At 48.4% G+C, this 15914-nt stretch overlaps 1 protein-coding gene across 1 annotated transcript in view; it reads right to left on the bottom strand.

The window, feature by feature from the left end:
• Positions 1-1895: 1895 nt before the first annotated feature.
• The window catches only part of LOC132818050 (EEF1A lysine methyltransferase 3-like), a gene marked incomplete at its 3' end in the record, with an annotated part of 34946 nt that continues 20927 nt past the window's right edge, over positions 1896-15914 (bottom strand). Inside the window, exons 2-5 of the mRNA XM_060828659.1 lie at positions 15191-15485; positions 12510-12621; positions 9387-9758; positions 1896-1909 (exon numbers count right to left, since the gene is read on the bottom strand). Coding sequence (XP_060684642.1) covers positions 1896-1909; positions 9387-9758; positions 12510-12621; positions 15191-15485 — 793 coding nt within the window. The remainder of the gene's footprint in view (positions 1910-9386; positions 9759-12509; positions 12622-15190; positions 15486-15914) is intronic.

Below are 15914 nucleotides of genomic sequence, written 5' to 3'. Positions count from 1 at the left end.
CCACCGCACACCCGAGTGTCCTCCAACTGGTGCACTACGTCGGGTCCGAGCACCGCCGTTTTAAGGCGTCGGATGGCGGTGGCCACGTACCGGACGTCTACCGCTGCCCTGCTCGCTATGTCCTGCAGCAACATCCGGCCCAGGCCCCCGGCACCCAGCCCGTCCCCGACCCTGGTCACCCTCACCGCCACAGCCCTCCCCTCCGACAGCCACTCGAACCCACGAGCACGGAGGTGCGGATTCCTGAGCAACGGCTCCCTGACGACAGCCGCTACTCCTGCCGGAGGGTAGGCGCGGCGTGATTCGACCGTGTTCCAGACAGTGATCAGGACCTGGTAAAAGACAGGCAGCACCTTGAGGGCGACCTCCAAACTGTCACGGTCGACGAACAGGAGCTGCGTGTCGTAGTTGAGGTTACGCACCTGGCGGAAAAAAATACGTCGCCAGGGCACACCCCCTAGGAGGAGGCTCGACGTAAAGGTATCGCTGCAAGGTCTGAAGGCGGAACATCGCCACCTGGGTGCGGACACACACTAGCGACTGACCGCCCTCCTCAATGGGGAGACTCAGAACCTGCGCAGCGACCCAGTGCATCTTTTTGTCCCAGAAGAAGTCGACCAACGTTCTCTGGATGTCAGCGACGAAGCCAGGAGGAGGGACCAAAGTCACCAGCTGGTACCACAGCATGGGGGCCACCAGCTGGTTTATGACCAGCACTCGGCTCCTGTAAGATAGCACTCGGAGCAGTCCTGTCCAGTGGCCTGGGCGAGCCAAGACTTTGGCCTCCAGCTCCTGCCAGTTGGCCGGCCAGGATTCCTCGGTCGGGCTGAGGTAGACCCCCAGGTAGAGGAGATGGGTGGTACTCCAGCTGAACCCCCGTAGCTCCTCCAGCAGTCCACCCGCCATGGTCCGACCAGTAGTCCGGAACATTTGGCTCAGTTGGTCCTGGCGGAAGACGCTGCCGAGTACATGGTCTGGCACTCGCGCATCCTCCCCAGGTCAGCCGGGTCGGTGAAAGGGAGGAGCACATCGTCAGCGTAGGCCAAGAGGACCACCCCCGTGCCTGCGCCGCGCAGAACCAGCCCTGACAACCTCCTCCGCAAGAGGCGCAGGAAAGGCTCCACACACAGGGAATACAGCTGGCCGGACAGGGGACAGCCTTGACGCACTCCTCTCACAAAGCGAAGGTGCACCGTCAGGGACCCGTTAACTTTAACCAGACACACTGCAGGGCGTACAAAAGTCGGATCCAGACGACGAACTGCATCCTGAACCCGAACGCCCGCAGAGTCCTGAGCAGGTACTCGTGATCGACCCTGTCAAACGCCTTCTCCTGGTCGAGAGACAGGAAGGCGCTCGGCAGACCAGCCCGTCGACAGAAACGGATCAGGTCCCAGACCAGGTGGACATTGTCGTGTATCCTCTGGCCCGGGACTGTGTAGGACTGGTCCGGGTGAATCATGTGGGCCAGCATGGAAGCCAGGTGAGAAGACAACACCCTGGCGAAGGTTTTGTAGTCCGTGCTGAGGAGGGAGACCGGACGCCAGTTCTTCAAAGAACAAAGGTCCCCCTTCTTTGGCAGCAGGACGATGACCGCCCTGCGCCAAGAAAGGGGCAGCTCTCCGGCATTTAGACACTCCCCCAGGACCTGTGCGTAGTCGCTCCCCAGGACATCCCAGAACGCCCTGAAGAACTCCACAGTCAGCCCGTCCAGCCCCGGGGATTTACCCCTCGAGAGCCGGTCGAGGGCGCCGGTCAGCTCCTCTAAAGTGACGGGTGCGTCGAGCCTTCCGGCGTCCTCCGGGCTGAGCTGCGGCAGGTCCTCCCACAGAACTCTGCGAGCATCCTCGCTGGACAGATCCGGAGAGAACAGGGCCATGTAATAGGATCGGACGTGGGCCCTGATACCCTCCGGATCCGAGACGAGGGACCAGTCGTCGGCCAGCAGCACGAAGAGCTGCTGACGGGTGCCACGCCTTTTTTCCAGCGAGTAGAAGAAGGGGGAGCCGCGGTCCAGGTCCTGGAGGAGCTAGATCCGCAACCTCACGTACGCGCCCCGAGCCCCGACGAGCTGCAGGTCCCGGAGCGCGGCCTTCTTCTCTTCGTACACCCCGCGCAGGGCCGGGTCCACGTCGGGCTGACCGAGGCGTGACTCCAGGTCGAGCATCTCCCTCTCCAACTCCCCGATCCTGGATTTCCGCCTCTTTGTCGACCCCCTCGCATACTCCTGACAGAAGAAGACGTGGACGTGAGCCTTGCCCACGTCCCACCATAGCCTCAGGGAGGGGAAGCTTCCCCACTTCCTTCTCCAGCCGGCCCAGAAACGACAAAACGAGTCCCAGAAGCACTCGTCCTCCAGCAGCAGGTTGTTAAAGTGCCAGTACGCGGAGCCCAACCTGGCGCCGAACGGAAGGAGTTCCACCCACACCAGGTGATGGTCCGTGCACGACGCCTGCCGAGTGGAGGCCTTCGGAAAACAGGAGGCGTACGCCCGCGAAACGTACAGCCGGTCGATTCTGGACGCTCTGACCCCAAGCCTCACGAAGGTGAAGGCGATGGAGTCAGGATGGAGATTCCGCCAGACGTCCACCAGGTCGAAGGACTTGACCAAGTCCCCCAACCCCCTCCCCGACACCCAACTCATGCGGGCACCGCCGTGGTCCCTGTCCTCGAGAACGCAGTTAAAATCTCTCCCGAGGATGACACACTGGTTCTCGTCGACGGAGGCGAGATGAGCGAAGAAGCCCGCTTGCCTCAGCCCGGCCAGGGGAGCGTAGACGTTCACCAAGTGAAGCACCGCGCCCCCCAGCCGAACCATCAGGTGAAGCAAACGGCCTGGCACTGGCTCCCTGACCCCCAAGATCTGTGGCTGAAAATGCGGGGCCAACAAGATAGCCACCCCGCCAGATCTGCAGGTGAGGTGACTCATGTAGACCCCCCCCTCGCCACTCCAGGAGCCAGCTGGCTTCATCTCCCGGGGTAGTGTGGGTTTCTTGCAGGAAGAACACCACATACCTCCCATCCCGGAGGACCAAGGGGGTCTGGAATCTGCGCTGTGACTCCCTGCTGCCGTTGATGTTGAGGCTGGCTATAGTTGTCTCCATGTCGCACCAGAAATGCTTCCAGGAAGTTCCTGACACGCTTTCGCTCGTTCACGTCGAGCCCAGGCCTGGAGCGCAGCGTGGGCCGACCAGTAAGCTCTCTCACAGGAGCTCCAGCGGTCGAGCGACAGTTGGGCTCTATCCCAATGATTCCGGGTTTCCTCGACAAACTCCCAGGAGTTCCTCGAGGGGGATGAGGGAGAGATCGGTGGGGAGCCCCTGGGGCTCGAAAATGTCGCTGGAGACGGACTCCGCGTCGTCCCCATTGTCCACCACCAGTCCCGAACCCTCCTCCAGGAGGTCGTCCGCGGTCACCGACCCCTCCCCACTGAGAGGATGGGGGCTGGTCCGGCACCACCAACTAGTCTCAAACCTCCAGTGACCACACCCCCAGGGTCACCAGCAGTACCTGCCTCGGCGTACCCCTTCCCGGAACACCCTGAGTTTAGGTCACCGGGCAGCAGAGGCTCAGGGCCCCACTCCTCTCCCAACACCATGACACCCAGCTCCTCGGGGAAAAGGTCCTCCCCCCAGGGCCAAGGCACCCGGAAAAACAGTCTGGGAATGAGTAGCAAGGATAACACCTTCCTCCCCTCCACTGCTCGACGACCCAGCAGATAATTTAACATTGTCATCTGCAGTACAGCCCATGTAGTTATTCAAGCCCTCCCCAGAGGCTGGAGGAGTTATGGCAGTGGACAGTCCCGCTGTTGCCCCGGGGGGTTTGAGCAGGTCAGGCCACAGTGTGAGACAGTCAAGAAGCACCATTGGCTCATCCCCTGGAGAGGGACAGTACCACCAGCACATTGCTGGAATATCTCTCCCCACCCAGGGCCAGTGCCTCTTCCCCAGAGCGACAGAGGAAATTTATGGGCCTTCCCCTCCCCGCCCGCCTTTGTGGTCATGGGGCCCCGAGGTCCCTTCACCCCCCACCCCCCAGCCTTTCCCAGAATACGATTGGCCGGGAGAAGACAGGGGGTGTGGCCAGGGTGGGGAGGGTCAGCTGTGTCACTTCCTGCCCCACCCCTGGTTTATCAGGTGATGGTGGGCAGGGGCCCAGTGAAACTGTTGCTGGAGGTGGTGAGGTAGTAGTGGCTCCCCCCAGATTAGTGCCAGGGGGTGGCTGGGTGGGGCAGGGCTTGGGCTGCCCCCAGGCCAGGTGTTGCAGCACTAGGGGTTTCTGTAACAGGGTGGGGGGGTGGGGGTTGGGTGTGAGGTCAGTGGGGCCAGGAACAGGTACGGGTTTGGGGGTCAGGGTTCACGTGCCGGGCTGACGCTGGCACGGCCACAGGAGTATTGTCGTGCCAGGGTGGGGTGGGCCATGGGCTAGGTGAAGGGGGTGGGGATGGGGATGGGGATGGGGATAGGGTGGGCAGATGTGTCCCGCCCACAGTGAGCCCCCTCTCCTCGGCCAGGTGGACCGCCTGCTCAATCCTGAGGAAGAAAACGGCCTTCCTGTACATCCGGGCCGCAGCGACGATGGCTAGTGGGCTGACCACACCAGCCATGGCCTTGCTGCAGGCTTCAATGGTCATAGTGGGGTGGGGATAGGCCTTGATCCCCAGGTGTTTAGTTAAGTGCCTGAAGGGGCTTGCGGTTGCGGACAGGGTTGAGACAGCCGAGCCTAAGGCAGCGGCTATCCCTGCGTAGGTCTGGCTGGGCCCTGCGTCCTTCAGGCTCGCCATACTCTGCAGCTGGGTGTTGGTAGGCCCCACGTGGCAGCGGTGGAAGTGGGCCTCTGGCAGTAGCAGCGGCGGAGGTCCTGGGAAGGTGCCCAAGGCGAGTCCCAGGCAGCGATGGTGGAGACCTTTGGCAACGGCAGCAGTGGAGGCAGGCCTCGGGCGAGTCCCAGGTAGGCCCTTGGTCGCAGCGGTGGGGGCAGACCTGTTGGGGAGGGTCCCTAAAGCAAGTCTCAGGCATCCCTAAAATTTAGTCCCGGGCAGCAGGAGTGGAGGTGGGCCTCAGGTTGCAGCAGTGGTGGAGGTTGAGGGGAGGGGCCTAAGGCGAGTCCCAGGCAACGGTGGTGGAAGCAGGCCTCAGGCAACAGCAGCAGTTGAGGCAGGCCTCTGGCAAGTCCCAGGCAGGCCCTAGTTCGGAGCAATGGAGGCAGACCTGTTGGGGAGGGACTCCTAGGCAAGTGCCAGGCAGCAGCAGTGAAGGTGGGCCTCAGGTCGCAGCAGTGGTACCGGTTGTGGTAAGGGGCCTCGGGCGAGTCCCAGGCAGCAGTGGTGAGGCGGGCCCGGGCAGGGTCCCAGAGACCAACAGTGGGAGTGGGCCCCAGGTCAGCAGTAACACTCCCTTGACCTGGCGAGGCCCAGGCTGCAGCTCCAAAAGTAGGCCCAGGAATCAAAGCTCTCACCTCTTTCCACCTCTTCCTCCTTCTTCTTCTTCTTCTTCTTCTGTCTTCTTTTTTTCTTCCTTCTTCCTTCCCCTCTCTCGATGTGGGGCAGCTGGTTCAGGAATAGTCCCCTTCCCCTCTGACACCTTCAAGGAGGAGAGTACCTGCACAGGCAGGTACACTCTCACTGATACAGCTCAAGTAAGGGAAAACACCCAAGTGTCCAGTTACAAGCAGTGGCCTTCAGTCCTGTTTATTTTATTTCTTTTTGTGTGTGTGCAGGTGTGAGACACATTGAGAGACACAAAGTGCACGAATCTTTATTCAATTTCCACCACCAGGAAGATAGGAAAACACCCAAGTGGCCAGTGACAAGCAGTGCCCTTCACATTAAACATTCCTGTTTTGATTTGAAAAACCCCCACACTACCGCCTAACTGCGGTAGTGCTTATTTTTTTCCCCAACACCACACCCTGCTGTTTATCTCTGTCAGCTAAGGTTCCCTGATTGGGGCTGTTAATCTGGTCCAATCAGGGAACTTTTATTCTATGAGGCCCACTTGGCTGACGTCGTTACAATCACTACAGAGCTCAGAGTACAAAAACAAGTTATTGTAGTGAACCTGTCTAAAAGGATTAATAATGCTTCAATACAGTAATTTAACCAGTCATGGATATTCACATTAGGAAGATTGTGGAGGCACGAGAGAGGGTTCAACTATAATTTACTGGAAGGCTTCCGGGGATGATGGCCATCAGATATGTTTGCACATTAGTGATTAGGAGTTTGAAAGGAGATTGGATAGAAGGATTCAATATCTTGAGGGGTCCAGACAAATCAAATAGGCAACTTTTTCTCTTTAGGGCTGAGAAGCAAGTGGATATCAGTTTAAGGTGATTGACCAAAAAAATGAGGAAAATGGTTTTCATGTAACATGTGATTAAGGATTGGAATGTTCCAACTGAGAAACTGGAGGGGAGAGAGTCGATCAGACTTTTGAAGGCAAATTTGGTAATTATATGACAAACATTTACAGGGCTGACGAGAGTAGCACGGGTGAGGGATGAATTGAGTTCTTGCAGAGACCCCAGCAGGATGTGTCAGGCTGACTGACCCCCTCCCCGCGCTGTATTCAAGTCTATCATTTTTACAATGCTCCGAAGGAAACAACACTTCGAGAGTTGTTATAACCTGAAATGCCAAACAAAAGATGACGAATGTAATTTATTTGCTTAACAATTCTTTTATTTCATTCCTGGGCATTCAGGTTTCAAATGAACAGACAAAAATAAAATTTCACACCAAAATCACAATGGCACAACATTAACTGCATTTAATGCAGTTTAACTCACACTCAGCTCAGTGTTACATTCCAATGGGAAAAATGTAGAGTTAAAAATGCAGTTTCAGAATTCCAGTAAACGAAAGATTTGTTTCTTTTATATATAGTGCACTTCACCATTTTGGGCCTTTACAAAGCATTTTATACCAATGAATTACTTTGGGAATATAGCCATTGCCATAATGTAGAAAATTCAGGGATAAAGTGGCCCTGTACGCATAGGAGTTTAGAAGAATGAGAGGTGATCTTATTGAAATATATAGGATTCTGAGGGGACTTGACAGGATAGATGGGAAAAGACTGTTTCCCCTTGTGGGAGTCGAGGACTGGAAAAGGCGTTGTGCATTTAAAACAGAAATGAGGAATTTCTTCCCTGAGAGGATGGTGAATCTGTGGAGTTCTTTATCACAAAGGGTTATTGAGGCTGAGTTGAAAGGCATTATCAAGGCCATAATAGACAGATTTTTAATCAGTATCAAAGGTTAGAGGAAAAAAGGCAGGAAAGTGGAGTTTGGGATTATCAGATCCACCGTTGAATGGAGCAGCAGTCTCGATGGGCCAAATCAATGAGCCTAATTCTCTTCCTACATCTTATAGTCACAAGGTCTAGAAAGCTCATATAAGTTGTAATGAGATAAGAGTCAAAGCAATGTTGTTTGAAGGATAAGTGATTGTCAGGATGCTAGGGATCATACTTAAACTCTTCCTCAAAACATTTCCATTGAAAAGACAGGGAAGACTTGGTTTAATATCTTGTCCAAAGGGCAGTGCCTTCAGCAGTACGAAGTTAAGGGTTTAGTTAATTCAGTGAGATGAAAAGCTGATGTCTGATACACAATGATGCCAACAGCATGGGTTCAATTTCTATACCGGCTGAGGTTACCATGAAACACTTTCCCTCTCAACTTGCTTCCTTTCCTGAGCTGTGGTGATTCTTAGGTTAAACTGTCTCAGTTGTGTGTGTCTCTCTCTCTCTCTCTCTCTCTCTCTCTCTCTGCAATGAGCTGGTAGGACTGTAGTGCATTTCCTATCACACTCTTAGCCAAGAGTTTGTGCTCAAGTAGGACTGAAATCTATAATAGTCTGATAGACATGGGTATTAGCAATGAGTCAAAGCTGATGTAGTCTTAGTTGGGCTGAAGTTAATTATAGGAAGGTAGCTAAATTGAGAACACTGCCCCCATTTTGCAGTTGTGTTGATTTCCTACACAAAGGGAGAAAATGTGCAGAGAAAGTCAAATGTTGGGATGCTCAATATTTTTCACATATATATTTGAGAAGGTGTAGTCAACAAAAAAAAATTTCCACAAAGTCAACCCTAGCTCCTGGAGTGAAATGGGGCAATATTTGAGAAGCTGAAAATGTGTTGCTGGTTAAAGCATAGCAGGTTAAGCAGCATCCAAGGAACAGGAAATTCGACGTTTCGGGCATAAGCCCTAAACGTCGAATTTCCTGTTCCTTGGATGCTGCCTAACCTGCTGTGCTTTAACCAGCAACACACTTTCAGCTGTGATCTCCAGCATCTGCAGACCTCATTTTTTACCCCAATATTTGAGAAGCACAGGTTTGGGGCGCATAATTTGGAGGCAATGTTTGAGGGGCACAAATTTAGATTAGATTCGGCCCAACAAGTTCACACCGACCCGCCAAAGCGCAACCCACCCATACCCCTATATTTACCTCTTACTAACACTATGGGCAATTTAGCATGGCCAATTCACCTGACCCGCACATCTTTGTGACTGTGGGAGGAAACCGGAGCACCCGGAGGAAACCCACGCAGACACGGGGAGAACGTGCAAACTCCACACAGTCAGTCGCCTGAGTCGGGAATTGAACCCGGGTCTCAGGCGCTGTGAGACAGCAGTGCTAACCACTGTGCCACCGTGCCACCCATGCGTCGATATTGATGGGGAAGAAACCTTGGAGTTGGGGGAGAGCCTTGAATGGGGGAGCAGGGTATTTCCAGGCCAGGGGAGAAAGACAACAGGAGAGGCTGACAGAAAACAGAGAGAGAGAGAGAGAGAAAAAGGATTGAAAGAGAGAGAGCGAAGGAGAGAGAGGTTGTCCTATGGGGGAAAGATAAACTAGACTGGGCCTATATTCTTTCAAGTTTAGAAGAATGAGAGGTAATTTCATTCACACAAGCAAAATCCTTACAGGGATTAACAGCTTAGATAGAGGAAATACTTTCATCTGAGTTGGAATTTCGAAAATCAGGGGATAGCTTTAGAAAAATGGGCAGACTATTTAAGACTGTGGTCGGGAGGCATTTCTTTCCTCAGAGGTGAATTTTTGGAATTCTCTGTTGCAAAAGGCTATAGCAGTTCAGTCATTAAATATCGTCAAGACTAAGATCAACGTGTTACAGAGATAGAGCAGGAAAGTAATGTTGAAGTGGATGATTAGCCACAATCTTATTAAATGGTACAGCAGGCTTGAAGGGCTGCCCATGTTCTTAAATAAGATCCATCTTTCTACAGAGCAGATAAGTGGGAGAAATTTCATCAAAGAGTCAGCACTGGCAGGATGGCTTTCTTCTGTGCTGTACAGTTCTTTGATTCTACATCAAAGCATCGTCTGTCGTCACTGGATTCAACTTGCTAAGCTTGTACACATTGATATTTTTGTCCTCGACTCTGTGGACAAGTTCACAGTTGAAATACTTAGGCAAAAGTTCCTCATGGAAAGAGATAGAGTGGTTCCCTCTGCGCAACTTGGTAGAGAGGTAAATGATGGTCGATTCATAGCACAGATGCAGCAGAGTCTTTAACAGCAAGGGGTAGACGAGGGAGGTGTACACAATATCTGCACCCAGGATGAAATCATAGTCGGTTGGAAAGTTGATATGGTCCTTACCCCAGGAAAGAGCACAAACCTTTGAACGATGCCTACATTCAGCAGGGATGTTAGCAGAGACGTTATGTTCTATCTGGCTCAATACATTCTCTTTGTCTGTGATAGTAACGTCTCCACCTGGCATGAAGAATGAAACATTATCAGTGCCCATTTATGTGATAAATCAATTATCAAACCTAACTGGTCACAGAGAGAAAATGTATGCATTGTATGTCGGCGTCATGGAGACTGGCACACAAGGTCGGTTATACATAGGATTTTGAAGCATAGAGTCTGTGCCGTGCTGGGATTGTGATGTCAGGGCGGCTAAAATGTGCTGTAATCAGACCCTCTTATCTTCACAATGCAGCTTTGCATTTGAACTGATTTAGCTAAACACAACCTACTTTTGGGTGGCAAAAAGCCAGCCAGCCTGGAAAACCAAGCTGTTAAATCATTCTTCTAGTGATGAGCAACCAGTAAACATAAGCTTACAGGAGGATAAATTTGAGTTGACACAATGCTCCATGTGTCAACTGGTATGTAGTTGGAAAGGACAACAAAATGCACAACAATAGAAAAGAGCAGGAGAATTGGGGTGGCTGGATGGCCAATAAAAATCCAGCACAGACCTAATGAGACAAATAGTCCCCTTCTGTAAAATATGTGTTTATTTTACGATTTTTTTCCCAGTCCAAAAAAGATCTTTATCAAAAGAACAGGGTAGTGCTATTGTATTACATTTCTGGCTTTCTGAAATAAAAAGCTTTCAAAACAAATCTTACAGAAATCATTGTCAGACTGCAGAGCTCAGTTACTGCTGCACTGTCATTTGCCCTTGTGCATTGCTGTCGTGTACATTGTCTGCAAGTGATAATGTGGCAAAAGCCCTTTAAAACTACAGGATGTTTTGGTTCTGCTGTATCTAATTTCTCTCTTCAAAAACACAGGGTAAAATTAACCAGGAAGGAATCTGTTCCAATACTTGTCCTTGAGGTACTCAGCACTCAAATGTGTTCTCAGGAATTCAGCGTTTTGAAGTTATTCACAGCAGATGGAGAAAACAATTTAAATTTTCGCATATTTAAGAACTAATGCTGGTTCGTTAAGTCTCTTGCAATTAAATACCATGATCTTGGTGTTACGTTAAAAGGACATAGAAAACAATTTACTTAAGTGCTGACAGTTGTCCCCAGCTGTCCTTGTCACACTATATTTTTAAATAGGTTGTAGTGTAACATTACTGAGGTGTTATTAATATCTACTGAGAAAACATCCCTGCAAAGCTGGGTTCAAAGCAAAGCCAAAAACATTTAAAATGCTAGAAGTAGTATTTTTCTTTCTCGGCAAAGGACCTGCTCAAATCAATATCTTTCCCAACTAAAAGGAGGCATGTGTGTGTGCATGTGTCTACTCCCTACATTGCAGTTCTTCTGTCAAATTATGTGAGCCATAAATGCTAATTGCTGACAGGCTGTTTCCTTTATTTATTGCACTGTGTGCAACTTTGCAATCCCCTGGTCATTTTAATGATTTTAAATTATTGTAAAGTAGTGTTACCACTAATTACATGATAATGCTTATGTTTTTAATCCTGTTTGTAATATGACCTAGTTAGAAGTAATTTGAGGTGTTATTGACCCTGAAGGTTTTAAAGGTGACTAAATGGTCAAAAAGCGAAAACACCAGCAGGTACTTAGTGACATGTGCAACACACTATGTGAATAATGAGCACCTTCATGAAATTGCAGAGGCTATGGGAGAATAATTAGTCAGACCCTCTGGGTAAAGCCAGCTTGTTGGGAATGTCCTTCTCTGCCAGCTGGTTTTTGTCGTTTTTGCAATTTATTGCCCTCAAACAACGCAGTAACCCTATCAGCTCATCAGTAACTGATGTCAAATTGTTTCGAAAACAGCAGAGAATAGAGCCACACCAACAAAATCCACTTAGCAGACACATCCAGCTTGCCAGGATCAAAATCAACGCAGCCTTAAATGACAATGAGCAAATAAGCTCTAGGCACGAATCAAAATACTGTTGAGCAACCCTTCCTAGCATCTCCATATGTTGGTGGATCAGTTTAATATATGACAAGTCAACATAGAGGATACCAAAACCCAGGAGAACTATCACATAAGAGCTTTAATCGACTAACAGCTTATTTAGGGATTTGAATAGTTCTGCTGGGCACCCTGAATGCCTGTGGGCATTCCCAACTGTGGGCAACAGGATTCTAGCACTTAATCTGCTTTTGTGACTTGTCCATGATATTGGATGCTGATGTGCCATTTTACGGTCCATAGCATGGGAGCATGCCATTGTATTTCTCGGCTTGTGTGTAAAACCGCAAGTTGCTGGAGATGGAATTGTAGATTGCTTGGGATAGAAAGATAATATTATATAGTCAGATAGTCTTCTGAGGAGAGTTTGGTTTTATGGTGCCTGCATTTACTAGAGTTTAGAAGGATTTGACTGAAATATACAAAATTCTAACAGGGGTGAACAGACTAGATCCAGGAAGGGTGTTTTCTCTGGCTGGGGAGTATAGAGACAGTGGATACAGTCTCAATATACAGAGCAGACCATGTAGGACTGAGACTGAAAAGTGTTTTCATTCAAAGGGCCGTGAAACCTATAGAGATCTTTACCCCAAAAGGCTGTGGAGACCAAACTACAAGAAGTAGATAGGTACATTTTATAGATTTTACAGGCAGCAAATGGTATGGGGAACAAGTGGGGATATGGAGCATTGAGATAGAGAATCAGCCATGATATATATGTGTGTATATCTGTATGTGTATATCTGTGCATGTGTGCGTTATATGCAATATACATTTTCTTAACCATTGCACATTATCTTTCACATTGATAATCGAAGTTTAACTCACCCAACAGAACAGCTAGAATCCCCACAATTCCAGTTCCAGCCCCTAGTTCAAGCACCTTCTTCCCAGTAAAACTTATCTTCTCTTGTTCAAAATACCGACAAAGCACCAGAGCCTGGAAAGAAAAATCGGACTGTCACAGTAGAATAAATTAGTTGAGAAGATGATGAAAATGGTTATAGTAACTGTTAGTGAGAGGTAGGGTGGAGAGTGTTGGGAATGTGAATATAGACATTTCCCTGTAGACATTAATGAAGCTGGGAATGGGAGTCTTGCTTACCTATCAAACACATGCATTTCGAGCAGCTCCGTGACGCAGGACTCTGTGCTCTACAGCCTGTTCCCCAGGAAGCACTCCGAGACAAACATCAACTGCACCTAGAGGACCATCAATTTGGTGAAAGACGCTCTTTGGTCTGCCCGAAACTTATGGTCTTCCAGAACTAGGAGCCCGATCGAGTGTTGCAGACTGGCACATTCCAAAGGTCCAGGACTACGTGCTGAGGAACACACTAAAGCTTGGGGCAGCTGCTGTCAAGGCACAGTGGGGAAAGACCACTGTCTGAGGTCTTCCTGCTAAAGATAAATGGGGGTCCATTCAGTTATCTGACCTCCCAGTGTCTCAAATACATGTAAATTTTAGTATTATATGTATAAGAGAGGCCTTTAGATTTTGGATCGAGTCAAAGTCCAGTTTTGTTTGCTTACTTGCCACTGTAGAAAACTGAACTACATCTGTGACAATGTATTCTTTTATAAATAAAGCATATTTTTGAAATAAAAAAATCAAACTTGTGTGAGGCATTATCAAGCTGGGGAGGGTTCAGAGAAGATTTACCAGGATGTTGCCCCCAGGTATGGAAGATTTGAGATATAAAGAAAGACTGGATAGGCTGGGACATTTTTGACTGGAGCATGGAAGATTGAGAAGTGACCTGACAGAAGTTTATAAAATCATGAGGGGTATAGATAGAATTGATGGTAGTTGTCTTTTCCCTAGGCTGGAGAATTTCAAGACTAGGGGGCACATCTTCAGGTGAGAGGAGAGAGATTTAGAAAAAATGTGAGGCAAATATTTTACACAGAGGGTGGTTCCTGAGGAAGTGGTGGATGTGGGTACAATTACAACATTTAAAAGACATTTGGATGGATACATGAATAGGAGAGGTCTGGGTGAGTAGCAGGCAGATGGGACTAGTTTAGTTTGGGATTATGTTCGGCATGGACTGGTTGGACCAAAGGGTCTGTTTCCATGCTGTAAGACTCTATGACTCTATTTCCCAGTGGATTAAGAGCAACATAATGATCAAATAGGCACCATTAACATTGCTGAGATAAAGGACGGGAATGAGCACAGTGAAGAGGAGGCCAGTGTTGAGAGGTTAGGGAAACTGCTGAGTTAGTTATAGCTTTACGGTGAATATGTAAGGCTATAAGATTTGAAAACTGGAAAGATATAGTGATGGTGCTGGGTGGAGTGGATGTTGGAATGGGGAAGAGATGCTGTCTCATCAATATCAATGAATATGGAGAATGCACAACTAAGTTATGGAATTAGTAGCTGAGCTGCTATTTATTGGAAGGAAAAGTCAGAAACAATCTGACCTAACAGTGACAAAGGTGTGTATGAAGATAGGAAAGGAAGCAAGTTATGCTCTCCCTGATGCAATGAAGAAATCCTTATGGTAGAGGTGAGCAAAGCTCAGCTTGTGAATGCGGTGTATCATCTAGCTTAGCCTAGGCCAGTGTCCATGTGCTACTCTTCAGCTCAAAGTATAGGTGCATGTGATTGTACACAACAGCCTGTGTACAACAATGCAGGTTACTTAGAATAGAAAAATAGTAAAATGGCAGGACTATCCTCTGAGGAGAACTTGGTTTGACTGTGCTTTTATTTACTAGGATGAGAGGTGCTCTGAATTCAGTAAGACACACATTGCATTGATAATGGACCAAAATGATGAAGTGCTTAGTCTTCCTGATGTTTAGGTAGAGCGAGCTAAGATTTATGTTTAACTCACTGCCACATCTCTTCCAGGCAAGTGAAGATTGTTTGTTTCGTAATAGTTCCCTTGGATGGAGAGATGATGTTTCAAGTGGAGATTCATTTAGTGTCACAAGGGCTTTGAGGATAATGGGTTCAATTTTTGGGTCTGAACCAAATTGCATTATCTCAAACCTAGTCACAATGGATTTTACATTTCTTCTAAGCATCACATGGTTGATGAAAGGTAAATCAGTCAAGCCTCCCATTGTTAAATCAGTAACTAATTCAGGCATATTAACAAAGCAGGGGGTTAATCTCAATATTGGCTTGGCCATTTATGGAGGAAATCACAAAATATTTTTGAAAATGGATATAGATTCAATTAAACTTCTCAATTTTGAGTTCATTGAATCTTATTAAGGCAGTATGTCAAGAGATATGGAGAAAGTTGGTGGAAATGAAATTAAGGAATTGGACCAGCTACAATCTAATAGAACAGAGGAACATAATTGATTGTTGAATAGGCTATTTATTTTCCCATTTCTTTCCAATATGGGCAATGCGGGTAGGTGCAAGTTAGTGAAGTATATTGCAATCCCCTACAGACATTTGATTATAACAAATACAGAAGAGTCGAACGAGGATCATTTCTTCTTGCCTAAACAACGGAATTGGCATCCAAGGCCAAGTGACTTACAGCATCCCAGATAGAGGCGGAGAATCCCAAATCGCCACCAAAAAATCGAGCGATGTTCAAGATGTGTCCACAGAATTGGAACTGCTTCTCAGAGATGAAAGGCTGCGGAAAGAGCCATTCAATTGTTTGGGAAGTGCGGCCAGTATTTTCCTGGCACTGGAGTTTCACCATCTTCTTGAACCTCTCCTTGAAACTTTCCCGGTTGCTGGTGGCTGTTTTCTCATCGTTTGGGAGATTCTGGCCTGAAGCATGGCTCTGACTTGGATCAGTGGGAGCTTGACTTGAGTGAGCCTGTCTGATTGAAAAAGAAGAAACTGTAGTCTGGAAAAGTCATGAACCATGAGAGTGTGAGAAAATTAATAGACATGGTGAACCCAAGTTCTTAATCAAGCCTGCCTCACTTTCATGATGTCAAGGAAGCAGCAAGGATAATCTGATCTGACGACAACTTTCAATGTTTCCAACTCCTGACCACTGCCCTAACCTCCCTCCATAGTGGAGTAGAAAAGTAAAAAAAAAAGAAAAATCAGGCTGAATAACAAATAAATACACCAAAAAATTCCTCTCTCATACCTATCTGTCACCACCCACAGATCAAAATCAATCCAAGAGATCACTTAGAATACATGCTATTCAAAAAGACAATTTCAGTCACTTTCAATATGAAAGCATCCCTGCACCAATTAAGAATGAGTCCATTTCTGTCTTAAAAGTATATAGGCCA

This window comes from Hemiscyllium ocellatum, chromosome 8, assembly GCF_020745735.1.
Source record: "Hemiscyllium ocellatum isolate sHemOce1 chromosome 8, sHemOce1.pat.X.cur, whole genome shotgun sequence".
NCBI lineage: Eukaryota > Metazoa > Chordata > Chondrichthyes > Orectolobiformes > Hemiscylliidae > Hemiscyllium > Hemiscyllium ocellatum.
The sequence above is the reverse complement of the archived record's forward strand: the minus strand, read 5'-3'. Positions and strand labels throughout refer to the sequence as shown.